The sequence below is a fragment of the Capsicum annuum genome, chromosome 7 (assembly GCF_002878395.1).
Source record: "Capsicum annuum cultivar UCD-10X-F1 chromosome 7, UCD10Xv1.1, whole genome shotgun sequence".
NCBI lineage: Eukaryota > Viridiplantae > Streptophyta > Magnoliopsida > Solanales > Solanaceae > Capsicum > Capsicum annuum.
In genome coordinates, this window is record NC_061117.1 from 215,849,826 (window position 1) to 215,868,019 (window position 18,194).

Below are 18,194 nucleotides of genomic sequence, written 5' to 3' on the forward strand. Positions count from 1 at the left end.
GCTCCATATTGATGGGGTTTTTTTGTTCGATTTTGGTTTGTGGTAATTGTGTTGATTTTGGAGTTTTTTTTTTTTTTTTTTTAAAAAAAGGGGATTGATTTTACTGATTTTTTTTTCAAGTTATTGTATTTGTTTGATTGTTGATGAATTATGATTGTTCTTGTCGATTGCATGGTGAAATTTTTTTGCGAATTTAATCGGTTAATGTGTCAAAAAATTCGGATGTTGTTTTGTTAATAGACCGCTCAGTTCATTAGGTATTTGTTTGGTTTGAATGGAAAAAACTGAAATTTTTTTAGAAAAATGGAACTTGATTTTATTGAAAATCTATGTTTTTAAGTTGATATTTGTTTTATTGTTGATGGATTATGGTTGTCCTTGTCGATTGCATGGTGAAATTTTTTTTACGAATTTAATCGGTTGATGTGCCAAGAAATTTTGATGTTGTTCTGTTAATAGACCGTTCGGTTGATTAGGTATTTGTTTGATTTGGATGGAAAAAATTGAAATCTTTTTAAACAATGAAACTTAAATTTACTGAAAATCTGTATTTTAAGTTGATATTTGTTTGGTTGTTGATGGATTATGACTGTCCTTACCGATTGTGTGGTCAAAAAAAAAAATTAAATTTCATCAGTTAGTGTGTCAAAAATCTGGATAATGAGAACAAGTTTATTTATGATCCTAGACTTAATAGACTGTAGTTGTCTTCTTCTTACCTGATTTTCGTACAATACTTCATATCGTTTTTTCGACAACCACCGAATTATGCAGTGGATTAAAGTTATGGAGCAAGTTAAGGAGTGTTCCAAATGAGAAAGAGAGACATTGATACTGTTGAATCAAAATGAGAAAGGAATGAATAAATGAACATGAGCTCAAAAAGGCCCATGTCATTTATATAGTAGGGCTGCAAAAAAAGTGACCGTTGAAAAAGGTCTAAAGAATATTTATGTCTTCAATAATCGATCATTAAGGTTTACTATAGACCCTATCATTGTATGCCTAAAAGAGTTGTAATTTTAAACAAGGCACAGTTGGAGCTTCTTAAGATTGACGAAGTAAAAAAGGATTGAAGAACTACTAGACTATGCAAATTATTTATTATATACTGACACTGTTGTTGATTTCTACACATGATAGATAAACTATCAATTTTTTGAGAAGTTGATTGTTCACCTACTCATAGGTCTAGGATCAACTATCTAAATATATGGACAAGTTAAAATAATAACAAAAAAAAAGAGAAATTAAATTAAAGTATGATAATTAACACCTTTCAAACGTTGTAAAATAATTTAGATACATCAATTGTGAGACCAAATCACTTTCGAACATGATCAAGTGATATTTAAGGGATGTTATAGTCGTAAATCGATGAGATGAGACTAAAAGAAGAAGAAATAAAATAAAATAAATAAGCACTATTCAAGCAATGTAAAACAACTAGATATCATTAAATGAGATTAGACGTGTCTAATGAGTATAAAGAAGAGTGATGGTTGTGACTTGTGGGTGTTCATGTGACAAGTAGTGTTTGAGAACAAGTAGTCCTTCTCAATGCAGACGTTTGTTATAAGTAATTGATTGTTACTATCATTGCTCTTTCTTATACTCATTTGATCTAGTGTTCAATTATTTTGTACTCTCATGTGATGATATTTAGTCACTTTCCATTGCTTGAATGATATTAATTTATTTTATTTCATTTTATTTTATTTTATTTCTCCCTTTTTTAGTCTCGTCTTACTTTTCACTAAACTCAATTGGTCGATACATGACTGTTAATTTAGTCTAGTATAGATACATACATTTATATATAATATCTGCACGATATCTTTATAGGTCTAGCATCAATCATCTAATTCTATTGACAAGTAAGACGAGACTAAAAAGGAAAGAAATAAAATAAAATAAATTAAAATAAATAAACATCATTCAAGCAATAAAAAATGACTAATATCATCATATGAGAGTATAAAACAACTGAACACTCGATCAAAAGAGTATAAGGAAGAGTGATGGTAGTAATAACCAATTACTCAGAACAAACGTCTGCGTTGAAAAAAACTACTTGTTCTCAAACACTACTTGTCCCATGAACATCCACAAGTCACAACCATCACTTTTCCTTATGCTCATTAGACGCGTCTAATCTCATTTGATGATATCTAATTGTTTTACATTGTTTGGATGGTGCTTATATATTTTATTTTATTTTATTTTATTTCTTCCCTTTTTAGTTCCATCTCACTGATTTACGACTATAGCATGCCTTAAACATCACTTGATCATGTTCAAAAGTGTTTTGGTATTAATGTATCTAAATTATTTTACAATGTTTGAAAGATGTTAATTTTTATACTTTAATTTTATTTTATTTTATTTTTATTTTTTGATCATTATTCTAACTTGTCCATATATTCAAATAGTTGATCATAAACCTACGAGTTGGTGAATAATCGACTTCTCGAAAAATTGATAATCTATCTATCATGTGTAGAAATCAACAGTGCTGTTAGTATATAATAAATAATTTGCACAGTCTAGTATTTCTTCAATCTTTTTTTACTTAAAATTACATAAACATTCTTATCCTTGAATGTTTGTCCTACAAAAAGATTGGTGTCGTCCGAGAAAGAGTGGCTTCGTTGTGATTCGAACTGTCCGTCCTCACCTCCTCCACACTCATCTTCTTCATAATATTCACTATTATCCCATTCATTACCCACCCATGCAATCGTATTCTGTTGACGTATTATCTACTGTCGGGAGTGGGGATGGGGATGGAGGTGGGGATGATGTGGAAGCTTCTTTCCGGGACCTTCCAACAACTTTAACCCACAATATAGGTCTGGAGTTATTAGAATCAACGGAAAGCATGTATAATTTCACGTTTCTATCATTCCTTATGAACGTTGGATAGAATTTCCCCTCCCGTTCATCAAGTAACTAATTACCACATCACTTTGATCACAACTCAATTCACCGCTCTCTATTACGCTTTTAATCATATCGACGTATGAACTGTTGTGACGAAAGTCAATGGAAACTGTTTTCTTAGACGCGGTTTTCCAAACCCAACATTTAGGAGTCTCCTCCCATACACCAGGAATTATACCACCAACAACCACATAATCTATAATAGACATGATATACCTCGTTGATAGTATTTAATAAACTTAAATAGTGATTTATGAGACTAAACTTAATAAACTGTAGTCGTCGTTTTCTTAGCTGTTGTCCGTACAATACATGATCGAGCCTTTTCCGACGACCACCGAAATAATCCGACGAATTACAACACTTACAAACAACCTAAAGAGTGTTGGAATGTTGCTATTGAGCCAAGAATCTTTTTGTATGAAAATGGACAGAAAAATTGGGGCTAAAAATATGCGAAAATGGTTTAAAACAATGGAGATAATGTCACTTTTTGATGCCAAAAAATTCGACGAAAAATGACCAAAAAATCGAGGAAATGGCAGAAAAATCTGGTGGTTGGTAGTGGATTGGTTGAGAAGCTTGATATTTTTTTAAAATTAATTATCCAATATTTATATTTTTGGACATGGACTAAAGTGTGGTTTTAAAAACATTGAGGCTGAAATGGGAAAGGGGGTAAAGTGTATACTTTGTAAGTTGAGTACTAGGGTTGCCTTTTTTTTTTTGTGGTCCCATTAGGGAGTCTACATTTCCAATTAAAAAAATCTAGTGTCTAAATGTCAAAAAAAGTTTTGGAAGTGGACTTTTAGTAAATTCTCCCAACTTTGTGGCGGGGTTTTACCCACCCCACCCCCAACTATTAATTAGTGTATTTTAATGATATTTATAAGTTAATAAAAAATTTAAAAAAATTAGTATAAATAAATGTTAATAAAATACGCTAATAAATAGCCTAGAATGATCATAAGATTTCGCAAAATTGTAGGAAAATTATAAGAATCCCACAAAATTCAAGTGTATTAGAGTAAATTTCGTCAAAATATAGATATATATTTAAAAGTATTTTCCCTTTAAACTTTGACTGTTTCTTTACTTTTTAAAATAAAAATATGATATGCATATACATTAATCTTCTAAACTCCACTTATAAAATTAGATTAAATACATCTTAGAACAAACAATACCAACTTCTTTTTCTAGAGAGAAGTCCTTGTCGAAATTGTGAGCCTTAGTGCTTTCTGAACCTAACGATAACCTGCTCAATTTTTAGTGACACTTGAGCCTATCTACTACTATATCTAACTATATATTATAGTACATAAAAAGGTCAACAATGTCATGCTCCTATCTTTATAATTGCATGTGCTGCTTCTTCGTCTTCTTATTTCCCTCAATTTATACATAACCACGTAAATAATCGAATCAGATTCAGAATTTAAAATTTATAGAATTATATGATAATTTTAAATTAGTATATAATAACAACTACATTGACAATTAAATAACAGGTATGTAGTATTTAGAATTTAAATTAAAATTATTGAATTTATGTGAAATCATAAATTATGTAGTAGATTCGTCTTTTATACACGAGAAGAAGGAAAGGGACTAGGTATCATTTGAATTAGTCCATGAAGCCAACATAACGTGTTTGAATTTTTTAAAGCATGTGATTCCAATAATGTTCGAATTTTCTGCAATAAAAAATATATACGTTTTATTTGAACTTGTTATTTTCCAGTTTCCTTAAACGGTAACATTCTGGAAAGAATATGTGGAATTATAATGACCTTATGTTATACATATGGCTCAGGCTAGCAGCAACACTTCTTGAGGTGTTTAATCAGACAATAATTGAGTACCTTTTATATATGGGCTTTTTGATTTTTGACTTAATATGGTTTCATGCAAAGAATTATGTATTGATAATTATATCCCTTCTTATTGAAGACATCAAAAGAAAGTGTTGTGATGGAGTTTTAAGTATTTTTTTATCTTTAATTAGATATTTCAAGTTTGAGTACAGAATATGAAATCACTTTTTTGTAGGGAGGCTCCTTTTGACATAAATTTAAATTAATCAAACTTCAAAGCGAATATGATCAATTTTTGCCTCGCAGTTACGATGTGTCTTGCCTAACGTTTCTGGTTAATCCCTTTTCGCACTTCTCGTAATTAAATACAACAGGAAATATTTGTAAAATATCTTATGGAGATTAAAAAAAGATGTTCATTTTGACAAACCTTAAAAATAAAAACTGCTCAAAATTATATACTGGAGAGACTACTGTTAAGGAAAAGAGAAAAGACTTTTCAATCTTATGGATAAAAATTAAAAATGTGCATAATATATCAAAATATTCTTTGAGTTTTATGATTTTAAGTATGTTAGGTATGACACTGAAATTAAAGAGTTATTACCAAATAGAGAAAATGATGGTACTTATGATCCAGAGAAGTATAAGAAAAAGTCCCATAAATATACACCTTAGACGATAAAAAGAATAAAGTAATTAATTACGTCGAACAACATCTTTCTACATTTAATTAAAGAGAAAAACTCTACAATGGCAATACAAATTAAGCAAAAATACAGAGTACAAACACTCAGACAGTGGAAAAGAGTACGAAACATTAATTGAAATCAAAGTCACATAAAAGAAATACGAAATAAATTACCTTATCCACAAAATTAAATTTAAATGACTCCAGCTAGTAACAATAAAATCCCCAAATTACATAGACGCAGAGAACTCATCAAAAATAGTATCTTTCATTTAATAACAAATGGTTAACCATCCCACATGAACATTAAACTTCTATCATTCCACATGCAGATAACTGAAAATCTTGATATTTCCATCAGCCCATCTCCTCCAAATTATGGAACGTAACATAAAAATTAACGTGTCGGTGTACAAAATATTCTGTGTTCACTCAAGGACAAGGTCTCGAGAAGAGCCGCACGAAAAAGTTGTGATGTAGACAGCATATACTAAAGCAAACATTGGAAGTTGTTTTCACTATTCGAACCCATGATAAATTACAACAGGGACAACTTTATCGTTACACCAAGACCGTTACGTAACATACTAGACTACATATATAGTTCTAGTTAGCTACACAATTTTAATTACATAAGAATAAACCATCAACATAATAAATTAATTATTACCACTCCAATACATATGTCATAGAAATGCATTAAATGCCCCATTACTTCTTTTAGTACTTCACTAAATGCTCATCAATCTCATGGCTCTCTTTTGTGGATCAATGATGCAACCATATCTTGAAATACTCCATACTGATAATTATCAGGACCTAATTGTGGCTGCATTTGGTGTTGATGTTGATGATAATTATTGTAGAAAGAATTATTAATAGGGAGATTTGGATTATAGAAAAGTTGTTGTTCACTTGGATTGTGAAATAATTGTTGTTGTGAGGAGGATAAGAATGAAGCTGGTGATAACAAAGCAGCAGCAGCATTGCCTCTAAGGGTTGCTGGACAATGATGGTTATGTTGGCCTTCATATGTAGTGATCACGATTGATGGGTCTTGATATGATCTTTCCACACGTTTCTTCACACTGCACTTTTGACTTGTGCACCTATAATAACTCCTACAATAATACGTACACAGACGGAGTCAGAATCTGAAGTTTATAAGTTCGAAAATTCAAGATCTTTAAAGTTACTACGGGGTTCTATACAGCGGCGGATCCGGGAGTTCAAAATCGAAAGAAGTAGGCACACAAACTAGCCGAAGGAGTTCAACATCAATTATATGTACATAAAAATAATTTTAATCATATGCAAATAGTATAGTTTTTCGCTGAAGGGGGTTGAGGTGAACCCCTAACCATAAGATGGCTCCGGCCTTGGTTCGATATTAATAACCTATTCAATGAATTTTCTTAACACAAATACAAGGTCTTTTTGGACCAAAGTTAGTGGATTCAGATGACCTCGCAACGATTGAGCTAGCTCCACCCCTGATAAATATAACCACCAATCACAAACCATATTTCTAAATATTGAGAAAACTCTATTATCACCTTGAACTATACGCGAAAAGGCTGAGACACACCCAAACTTTAGGAGGGTCCTATTACCCCTGGACTGATTAAAACCGTATTTTTGACAACCTTAGTGCCTACATGGCACATACGTGGCACAACACACTGAAGGGTCCATGTAGGCACACGTGTGTACCACATAGGCACTAAGGTTGTCAAAAATACAATTTTAATTAGTCTAGGGGTAATAGGACCCTCCTAAAGTTCGAGTGTGTCTCAGCCTTTTCGCGTATAGTTCAAGGTGGTAATAGAGCATTTTTCCCTAAATATTCTTTGACTGACTTGATATAATATATATATATATATATATATATAAAACAGTGTATATAACTTAAACTTATATTTTCATTAAACTGATTGCGTGAAATAAGCTTTTTTGGTCCAATAATTTAATCACCTAATTAGTGTAAACCCAAAACTAAGATAAGATCATTTAAGGAAAGCAAAAGTTATGAAAAAATAGTTTCTCGAAAGAATTTGACTTATTTACTCAAAAAGTGTATTTTAACAAGTTATAACAAAAGTAATCAGTTGTATTTATCTAGGTTACTACTCTCATTTTTTTTTATGGTCGATTACTTGTAGTTATCTTCTAAGTGAGGTGATAGTAATTAATAAGTAATTTTGAATTGCAGTGTTTAGAAGTTACTCGTTTGGAAATTAACAAATTACATTTTTGCAACTATGATATCTATGGCATTGTTATACTGCAATTTACCTAAGATATTAATCGACTAAAAGACACCATTTCAAACGCGAGAGTCAAAGAAATGCAAAAACTATACAAACTTGCTCAATTATATGCTCTTTCCTTAAGATTATCAATAATAGAGATGAAAACTTAAGCCACATTTTGAAGCAATTAAGTACTAGTACTAACAATTAACAAGTTTGAAGAGTATAACATGCTATAGATACTTGCTAATCCAACAACATACCCGGTGTAATCTCACAAAGTGGGGTCTGAAAAAGGTAGAGCACACGCAGACCTTACCCTTACCTCAAAAACAGAGAGGTTGTATTCAATAGACCCTCGGCTCAAGGAAGAAGCTTGTTAATCTATTATTCATAATTTAGAAAATATTGTTGATTTACATATAAAGAAAATATACCTTGGAAAAGGGCTATTCTTCACTGCCTTTTGTCCATATTTTCTCCATCTATAGCCATCTTCAAGATTATCAATCTCACTCTTGGTCATAAATGCAAATCTTGGTTCCTTTTGCTTCTTTTCTCCTTTCTTCTTTGCTTTGTTCCTAAAATAATTAGCACAAAACATTAGTTTGTACATAAAAAGTAGTCCATCTCAACATTAGACACCATTATGCATGTACTAAATTTGCAAATACTAAACACCAATCAATTTAGGAATAGTGGATAAACACAAATTAGGTTTTGTATTGCTTTATGCATTAGTAATTGCCATCTTTTCTTCATTTATGTATTTCCTTGTTCATAACTATTTTGATTTGATGCACTTTAGGCGAAGGTCTTTCATAAACGGTCACTCTACCTCCACGAGGTAGGTTAGGGTGATAGGATCTGCACATTCTACCCTCTCCATCCCCAAATTCCACTTATAGGATTACACCGGATATGTTATTATTGTTTGGATAAATAAAAATTAGGGTTTCTCTGACTTACATAGCACAAAAGGGGGGAAGAAGGCTTAAAATAAAGGGTACACATAAGATATTTTTAATTTTTAAATCAGTAGAAGAATAAGCTTGCAACTAGGAAGAAAAGTCCAGCCAATTAATATCCTAATAAATTAAGACTATAGTGGTCAATAACCTAATCTATTAAGAAAGAAACTTCATCACAAATTAAAGATGTGGCTATATTTTCTACTAGTACTATAGCACCAAAGAAAAAAAAATGACTTACACTTTCTTAGACTTGTCATCATCACCTCCATCTTCACACTGATCATCTTTCTTGATTTTTGAAGAATCTTCTTCATGACATCCAGGCTCACTATTAGATGATGAAGAGATTAAAGAGTTAGGTGTCAATGGAATTTGATGATGATGATCAACACTATTTTTTCTAGAAAGTTCTTGATGATGATGATGATCTATTGGTGGTGGACAAACAACTTCAGAAGATGATGTACGATGATTCATGCCAAAAGCACTTGATAAAGAGTTGTAATGATCCATTGAACCCCCATGTAAACACTCTGTGAGACTACTCATATAAGATGAAGGATAATCAAAATCTTGATGAGGGTTTTGTGTGTTTTCTACTTGATGATCATAAATTGAGGGATTTTCACCAAAGAAAGGAAATGCATAATCATGATGAAATGGGTTATTATCAGACATGGAGTTAAAAAGTTTTTTCTTTTTTCTTTGGGATCTAAAACAAAAAGGGCAAAAAGGATTCTTGAAGAAAAAGATGAAGAGGAAGAGGAGGAGGAGAAAACAATTAGTCAAGATTCTTGAATTTGTGCAATATGAACAAGAGCTTTTTATTCTTTAAGATGGTGTTGTTTTTTTCCTTTTTTTGGGAGTTGGGAAGTGTGCTTACTATAGGTTGGAGAGAAAAAAAGAGAAAAGTAACTTGTTAGGAAAATAGAAATGAATGGTTCTTGCTAAAGAAGAATAATGGGAAATTGAGGTACACAAGAAGCTATATAGGGTGTAGCAAATGACCATAAAGCCCACTAATATAATGTGGATACTATAAGACAACTCTTCTTGGATTACCTTTAATGGAACATATATATCATACTTAAATAATAACGTGCTTTAATCAAAGGGTATTCCTTTAGTTTGGTACAGTTGAATAGGATCACAACTTTTTGTCATCATCTCGCAATTTGGTTGTGTACACATTTTTTGTCATTTTTTCCAAGTATGAATATATAGATATATGGATATGAGGTTGGGGAATAAAAAAAAATATAGTGCTATCATAAACAATGTATATAAATAATTGTTATACACACAAGAGATCTAAAAGTACAATTCAAAAAATTAGTATATTCGATGAAGAGCTCATTTTATTATAAACTCATTAGTATTTTGCTTTTTAATTACTCAGCGATAATTGAAACATACTAATCACCTCTACTTCAGGAGCAATGAACTCATTGATCACGATTCGACCCAATTGGTCATAATTGACATCCTTTTTAGGCCCATGCCATCCTTCTAAGTCGCAACTTTGTTGATCGATCTCTCTAACATCAATATTACAGATCGAACAAGAAAGTACAACTCAAATGACTAGTCTACTACGAGAGAAAATCCATTTACTTATAAATTTATTATTATGATTAAATTAATTTAGGTGGGATTAGGTCACGAGAATTTTCATTGTGAACCCGTTATAATCTCACTAAAAATGTCATGTTTTCAAGAGGGAGGTACATGGTCCAAAAATAAGTCAAATTTACTATTAGAAAATTAATAATACAAAGAGGAAATTAATCAATAGTATATATGCTCGTGGCTGATTCGCTACCATAAACTAATACATCACATGAACCATGAATTTTAAAGTGACACTTAAGAAATTTAATCAGTAAATTAAAATTGCAATTGTTTAGCTTCAAAATATATACTTAAAAGAGTAGAATTTGCCCTTTTGTTGTTGTTGTAATTTGTCTGTAAGGGCAAACTAGGATCATCTTAATAACAATAGGTTCTTCTTTAATAGTAAACATTTTCAAAATATTCTACTGTAAAATTGAAACTATGACTTATTCCACTTTTTAATGTCATTTCTAGTACTAACCTTTTATTTTTATTTGTTTGAAGAGAGGAAGCATGGAATATTTATTGTCGATAGATCAAATACATACACTACACTTGAAAAAAAAAAAAATCAGCGACGAACATAGTTAAACAATAAATTCTCGTTATTCTTATAAAAAAGAACAAGTTGATGTACTAAAATCTCCCGCAATGCGAGGTTCACAGAAGGATTAGACCACAAGTATCTATTGTATTTCTTAAGAAGTTGTCTTGATCAGATGACAACAACTTTTCAAGTTACTTCAATACTTCCATTAATCCTCACTAGCTAATCTTATGTAGCAACAAATTTGTAATACAGTATCATACAATGTCGTTTGGTACAAGTAATTTAGCAATAAATTAGCAACGTACTCCCTCCGTTTCATAATAAATGAATTGTTGGATTTTGGCACACAGATTAAGGAAAAAGCATTAAATACATAAATTTAACAGAACTTTCCATTTTATCAAAAAAAAAAAAAACTGATCTTGTAATACCTTTTCAAAAGTTAATTGATTGTCAAATCATAAGGGTAAAATTAAAAAAAAATTAAATGATTCACTTATTTTGAAATACCAATAAATACCCCAATAATTCACTTATTCCAAAATAAAGGGAGTATTTAGTAATTAATTTCATTTTTTTTTTTTTAGTGATATAATCCAGAGTTTTTAAAAAAAAAAAAAGATGTAGCTAGGTAAGGTCTAACTCTCCTGACTTGTACTTACTTATTTCTATTGAGGTAAACACTATGTAACATAAATTAAATTTTCTTTTTTTTAAAAAAAAAAAAAAAGACGTACGAAGGTGTATAAATCAAGTGAAAAGATAGAATTCTACCTAATAATTTTGGTACATTTTGAAAAAAAATAGTACTAAAATAAAAGGAAAAGACAGATGCCGTCGTGGAAGTGATGGTCAAACTCAAACGCCTCCGGAATTACGGTCTGTTTGGTTGTAAAGTAAACAATTAATTTTCCCCACACGTGTCGCCAAACGGGCACCGTCATTTGACCGTAGAACACGACAGACTTGTCACGTGTCAGTATTTTTCGTTTTCCACGCCTTATGTCCAAAAATACTCTTAACTACTCTTTCGTTCACTTTTTTTCTGTTGTACTAATTTTGTAGTTGAATTTTTATTTTTATTTATTATTTTTAATATATTAAAAATAATAATTTTTTTTATTTTATTCTTAAAATTAATTTTAAAATAAAATATAAACATCATTTAACGGGGTACTATGAGAAAATGATCATATTATTAATTATTTTGTGAATAGATATGTCATCTCAATTTATGACAAGTAAAATCGAACAGAGAAAATAGCTAATCACCTTATTAAGTATTTGTCTTTTCATGAAAATTACTATTTTTTTTCGGAGTTGGAGTTGGAGTTGAATATGAAGTTGGAGTTGGAGTTGTGCTTGACCATGTCTTTTTTTATAATCTTTTTTAGACTTTTGAAAAGTCATTTTTAAATATGATTTTATGTCCTCAACTTTTAAAAATTATCAAAATCACTCAACTACTAATTTACCTACTAAAATACAACCAAATGTCGAGAAAATAATTTATATGTCTTCAATTGATAAAATAATTAACAACAAACTAATTATTATGATTGTTATTCTTCTAAAATTTGAATAAAAATATCACAGGCACGAACTAAATAAGTTTATCTAACCATAATCAATTGAATAGAGTAAATATATTTTGATAAATATGATTGATGGATATAAATATATTTTATATATTCTTAAATTTGTTGATGAAAATTCTTAATTACTTTCACTTGAATTAATTATTTTATTGAATTTGATCTTTTAATATAAATTACAATGGATTATTTTTTAATAGATTAGTGCTAATTTGGATTATTTTTGAATAGATTAGTGCTAATTTTTTACTTTTTCTTTATTAATAATATTGATTTTCCTTGAATATTATTGTATCATAAATATGGATCATTACATTATGTTTGATATGCGACTTTATTGATCACTTTTTAATAATTTATTAAAAGCATAATAGCCATTTTATGACATATACGGAAAATTAGAATGACAAGAAAAAAAATATTAAATTTCTCACTTTTAAACAACATAATGTACTAGGCCTTATATTTCTATAATATAGTTCATTCAAAACAAAGTTGATATATTTCCACATAGATTATCATTTATTATTTTTTACTTCACGTTAGTAAATTTTGGTTAAAAGAAGAAAAAGAGATTAGAATATCTGTAACAATTAAAAATGGTGTTGTACCATAAAAAATAAATAATAATCTTTTTCTTGGTGGTTGGTTGTAGTTATAAGGGGTGTTTGTGTAAAAATTTAAAAATTAGGGTTATATGTAATACTAATGAAAGTTGAAATGAGAATGGAAAATTGTGAAAACAACAAAAAATTATTTTCACTTTTTGGAATCCAATTCCAAAATAATTTTCTGAAATTTTCATGGTCAAACACCACAATTTTCGGAAAAATGAAAAAAGTGAAACAAATTCCAAAAAAAAGGAAAATAAATTTATGGCTAAACGGGTCCTAAAAATATAAGTTTCAAAGTTCACTTAAAAAAGGCAACTCAACGTCCTAAAATATTCGTTATGTACATAGTGCAAAGTGTATTACACGTTGTTTTACTTTTTATTTCTATTGAATGCTTGAAAAAGGCTTAAATTCATAATTTTTGATAGCATGATAATAACTTAGTTACTCAAAAGCTTCCTTTCGCGCTCTAAAGTTTATTTATTAAATTAAATTAAAATAAAATTAATTAAATTTTTTTTTAATTTTATTTCTATAATTAAAAGTTTTTTGAGGTGTAAATACTTTTCTAATTTTTTTTTGGACATTCTGTACATTCCCCACACGTCATCCCGAACTTTGCGGCGTCCTCCCATGCTGTTAGTACAAAGCATTTTATTCCCTTAAGACCTTTTAGTTACTGTTTGGTTTGATTGGTATAAAATTTAAGAAAGTAAAAAAAATAATTTAAACTTTATAATATTTGAATTAAGCTATGTAGAATATATGAAAATATCCTTTAATTTAGGGCTATTTGGTATACTAAATAGAATAAGTAGTGATATTTAAATAGGATCATTTCATCTGTTTCTTTTTATGAATAGTAATCGCATTATTTTAATATAAATATTGAAATAAGATAGGCCTAGAATTAAAAAAAAAATGATAGGCATAAAATTAACTAACACCTTACACCAAGTGACCAAACATGAAATAGCAAATGACGTCTAATTATGTCATCTGAGAAGCTAAAGAATTGTTTAAAATGAAAAAGATATATTTTTAAAAATTTGATTAAAAGAGATAAATAAAAGAAATAAATTAAAATGGAAAGAATATTTTTTAAAAAAATGTAAATACAACACTTTGTTTTTCTTAATTACTACTCCCACATTAGACAACAGATAAGTATATACATTACACAAAATTCTAAATAATAAAGTTCTTAGATACTATCTAGCAGTTCATTTCGAGGAAAATATTTTTCGTCATACCAAACATACCAATGGATCTAAAGCTATCATATTATTTTTATAAGTAGCTGTAATTCCCTGTTAGACCAAAGTTTTATATATAGATGGAATCTTCCTGCCGTAACACTTTAATTTTTTTTTATTAAGACACACTTGCATTACATTATTGCCTACATATACGGAGAAAAAGCATATTATACCAATATTTAATTTTAACTTTATTCCTTAGAGAATGGAAAAGATGCACACGTTGTCCCTCAGATTCATCACTTTTTCTTAAAATAATCATTCATGCTCTCTCCATGCAAAGCCATGTTAATTTATATAAAATCATAGTTGTTCAAACAGATAATTTCTGGATTAGAAAACAAAGATGGATTTAAAATTTAGAATTCAATAGGTTTGAAAGGAGTACGAACTACAAATTATTAGATGTATACGTAGTTTATTCACGTGTGTCTGTTAACGTGTATTCAATGTTAGACTACAATAACAACAAACCCAGTGTATTCCCACAGCGTGGGGTCTGGGGAGGTTAAGATGTACAAAGTTCATACCGCTACCGTCGAAGAGGTAGAGAGGTTATTTCCGATATATTCAATGTTAGATTAAACAAGTAAAATGTTAAGTGTCACATAAATTGAAACAGAGAAAGTACTAATATGGAAAAACAACGTTTATGGTAACAATATATCAAAAAGGAATAAGAGTGGGACAAAAAAAAAAAAAAAGGAATTTTAATCAAAGAGACTCACAGCTAGAATTGAACTGGTGAATATGGTTGTAAATTTGTAATAAAGTGTTATTCAAACAAGCAATGATCATATGGAGAATAATTACGTTAAGACTATTTGTAAATCTTATATGTAGTTTTTTTTTTTTTCTCTTCAACTATCAATATAAGATTGTGTGGGGACGTTCAACAGAAATAAAATGTTTTTTTGGTTTTATAAGTTTTTCATGAAAGAGTAATTAACCAAACCAAACATGCATGACATGCAACTTGTCCCATGTTACTTCGTATTTTAGGAGTGTGAATCTCAAATCTTGAACAAAAACTCAAAAACCCAAGTATTCAAACTTAATAAAAACATCAACCAATGACATTATCTTAGGGAACATTATTGCTTGTCAGCATCAAGAAATTAATTAAAGTTAATTAACGTTGTCAAATAACTTACTAAAGCTGTCATCTTAATATGCCGTATATTGCTGACAAAAACTTGTGAGGATTGACTTTGTGATTTAAAGTCTTAAGCTCATGAATCATATGATTATAAATGATAGACACAAGGTTTAGCCGTGCCTAATTAGCTTAGAATTAATATTAAATATTAGCTTAAGATTAATTATATTGCTGAGATTGGGGTTGTTGATTCCAACCAATTTAAATAGAGAAGTCATGGCTAGCTATGTAATGAAGTCTGCCTCACGTAGCGATAAGAAGAGAAACATAAAGAGTTACGTTTTTTTTTTTACACTAGAAATTGTTTTATAATCTTCTTCTGTAATTAATTAAAGACCGAAAATTTATGTAACTTGCCTTTAATTTAAGACATACCAATTCTCAATTTAGTCAGAGGAATTACAAATTTTCAAGAAAAACTGTATCTATCTCAGAGTATATGTCCTATAATTTTTTTGAATTTAAGTTTACTGCACTGTCAATGTACAAATATTCTACACTATTAGGTAAACTTGACCTGCTATTATGCATTATCCAATTTTTTAAAACTTAAACTCTTGACATTTTTCGTATTTACGTATTCTAGAGAATATATTATGATAGTTCAAAAAGAAAATTTCTAGCATGAGAAGTGTGCTTTAGTGGAATGTCAGTGTTACACGTAACAGCAACATGCTTTAGTAGACTTTAATCCTAAACTAGTCAGACTTACCAAAGGAAATATTCTTCGATTTTGCCTGATGAATTTATTTCGTTTTCCAATACTTGGACTTTGCACATGCAAAATTGCTAGCTAACTAATGAACAGGTCGTAAAGATGACTTTTCATATTTGGCCCCAGATCTTATAGCAGCTTATAAAATGCGAATTTGAGTCGTCTTGTGATAAACGTACCAAATAAAAGGGGAGAAGATTTTATTAGGTTGTCCCTTTTTGGACAAATGTTTAATAATGTGTCCCTTTTCGGTGGAGAATGCACACATTAGACGAAGCTATGACAGTTATATTTTCCTAAATTCTTGAATGAAGAAGGGAATAGAAATATTGTGTTGGGTGATTTAGAACATCGTGAGAGTTATTGTAGTTTTAACTTGGGTGTTGTAGGGACGTTAGGTTTGAGGAGGTCAAGGAAGTTATTCGTAAGATGATGAACAAATCAAGGTGGAACATTAGAAGAGCGTCGGTGGTGCACGTATGGAGTGGCTAACGGAATTGTTCAATGTCAGTTTTAGGACGTATGAAAATGCCTAAGGATGAATGTGTAATACAAGCATATGATAGTACTTAGAATAAGGGTGATATTCAGAATTACAACTATACACCAGGGTATCAAGCTGCTAGCACCCTATGAAAGTTTCGAAGAAGGGAAGGTGAGGAGGGGTGTGTCCATAGCAGAGAACCAATTTAAATACATATCGGAAACAGCCTCTTTGCCCTCATAAGACAGGGTTATGGTTATGTTGCACCACTCTCCCTGAACCCTACTTGTGAGATTTTAGTTACAAAATCTACTTAGTAACCTAAAAAAAGGGACATCTATGTAAATCAACCGTAAAACCAGGCCTACTCGAGGCGATCGGGGGGCCATCTGAAGCCTTCACAAAATTACAGAAATAGCATTCACTAGCCATTTTTTAGTCTTGTGATAGAAAACCATCAACGTCTTAAAATTTTAAATTCTGTAGATGACAATAACGGAAAAGTGATTATTTGTGAATTTTAGGCTGCGATCGGTCCTTTATCTGTATTTGGCATGCGACGCAATAGTACTATAGTATGCTTTAAAGATATGGCATTTGGGTTATCCAAAGGTAGTAGTGTCCCACAACCATGAGGACAAATGCTACAAGGCCTAAAGCATATACACAATCAGCTACATGTGCCAACTCTCCTCTCTCAATCATTGTGTAACAAAGATGTTATTTGTGGATACAAGTTAAAGAAAATTTCTGCAGAGACTTGATTGATTTTCCCAAAGAGGGGACCAACAAAGAGAAAAACAAACTCCAGCTTCACTTGTACTAAAGACCTATCACTTTAATCTATTACAACAGGAATATATGATGAATTATTGCAAAGTTGGTTTCCATAGTACAATGAGAATAATTAGACAATGTAATGATGTGTTCAATATGGCAGTAAATGTCCTTGATGAAATCATTTCAGATTACCTTGACTTATTACCCAAAAAAAAAAAGATAATAGCATCCAGTAATCAGGGGAAAACAACTTTGATTTTTTTAATATAACAATGTTGTTTGGCCAATTTGTGTCTAATTTCAGCGGGTATTTACTACCTCCCAATCAAGGGTTAGATAAAATGGAAAGAAATCATCAAGTGGTTTTTGCCTCGAGGGATTTGAACCCGACACTTCAAATGTAAAGTTATAATAGGCAAGCAAACTTCTTAAAAATCACGCGCGCACGATACCTTAGACAAGTCTTAAATCAAAATGGAAGGATGTGAAACACTACCATAAAACATAACACAAGTTCTCGTGGTACAAACACCTTTGGGCTGGATGATAACATAAAGCCCGAGGGACGAATTTGTGAGGAATGTTGGACCAAAGGAACCAAAGTAGACAATGCATGAAACATTTGTTTCACAAAAATATTTTATAAGAACAATACAAGGGGGAAACTCATGAGTAAAAGTTCTCCAGTCAAAGGTAAAAGAGGCATGCCACTGTAAACTATACATTCAAGTGAAAATCCACAAAAGA

At 30.4% G+C, this 18,194-nt stretch overlaps 1 protein-coding gene across 1 annotated transcript; it reads right to left on the reverse strand.

Annotated features, from left to right (window-relative positions):
- Positions 1 to 5,939: 5,939 nt before the first annotated feature.
- Positions 5,940 to 9,655, reverse strand: LOC107878502 (WRKY transcription factor 71). The gene is made up of 3 exons (XM_016725520.2): positions 8,916 to 9,655; positions 8,141 to 8,284; positions 5,940 to 6,572 (listed from the first exon to the last, which is right to left on the reverse strand). Exons 1-3 carry the CDS (start codon positions 9,353 to 9,355, stop codon positions 6,200 to 6,202), a joined length of 957 nt encoding a protein of 318 aa, XP_016581006.1. The 5' UTR covers positions 9,356 to 9,655; the 3' UTR covers positions 5,940 to 6,199.
- Between the last annotated feature and the right edge of the window lie 8,539 nt (positions 9,656 to 18,194).

Excerpts from the sequence above, each read along its gene's own strand:
- LOC107878502 (XM_016725520.2), bottom strand. The coding sequence starts at position 9,355 with ATGTCTGATAATAACCCATTTCATCATGATTATGCATTTCCTTTCTTT. Across the intron at positions 8,285-8,915 it reads GATGACAAGTCTAAGAAAGT|GAACAAAGCAAAGAAGAAAG; the intron begins GTAAGTCATTTT and ends TAATTATTTTAG. Across the intron at positions 6,573-8,140 it reads AAGAATAGCCCTTTTCCAAG|GAGTTATTATAGGTGCACAA; the intron begins GTATATTTTCTT and ends GTATTATTGTAG.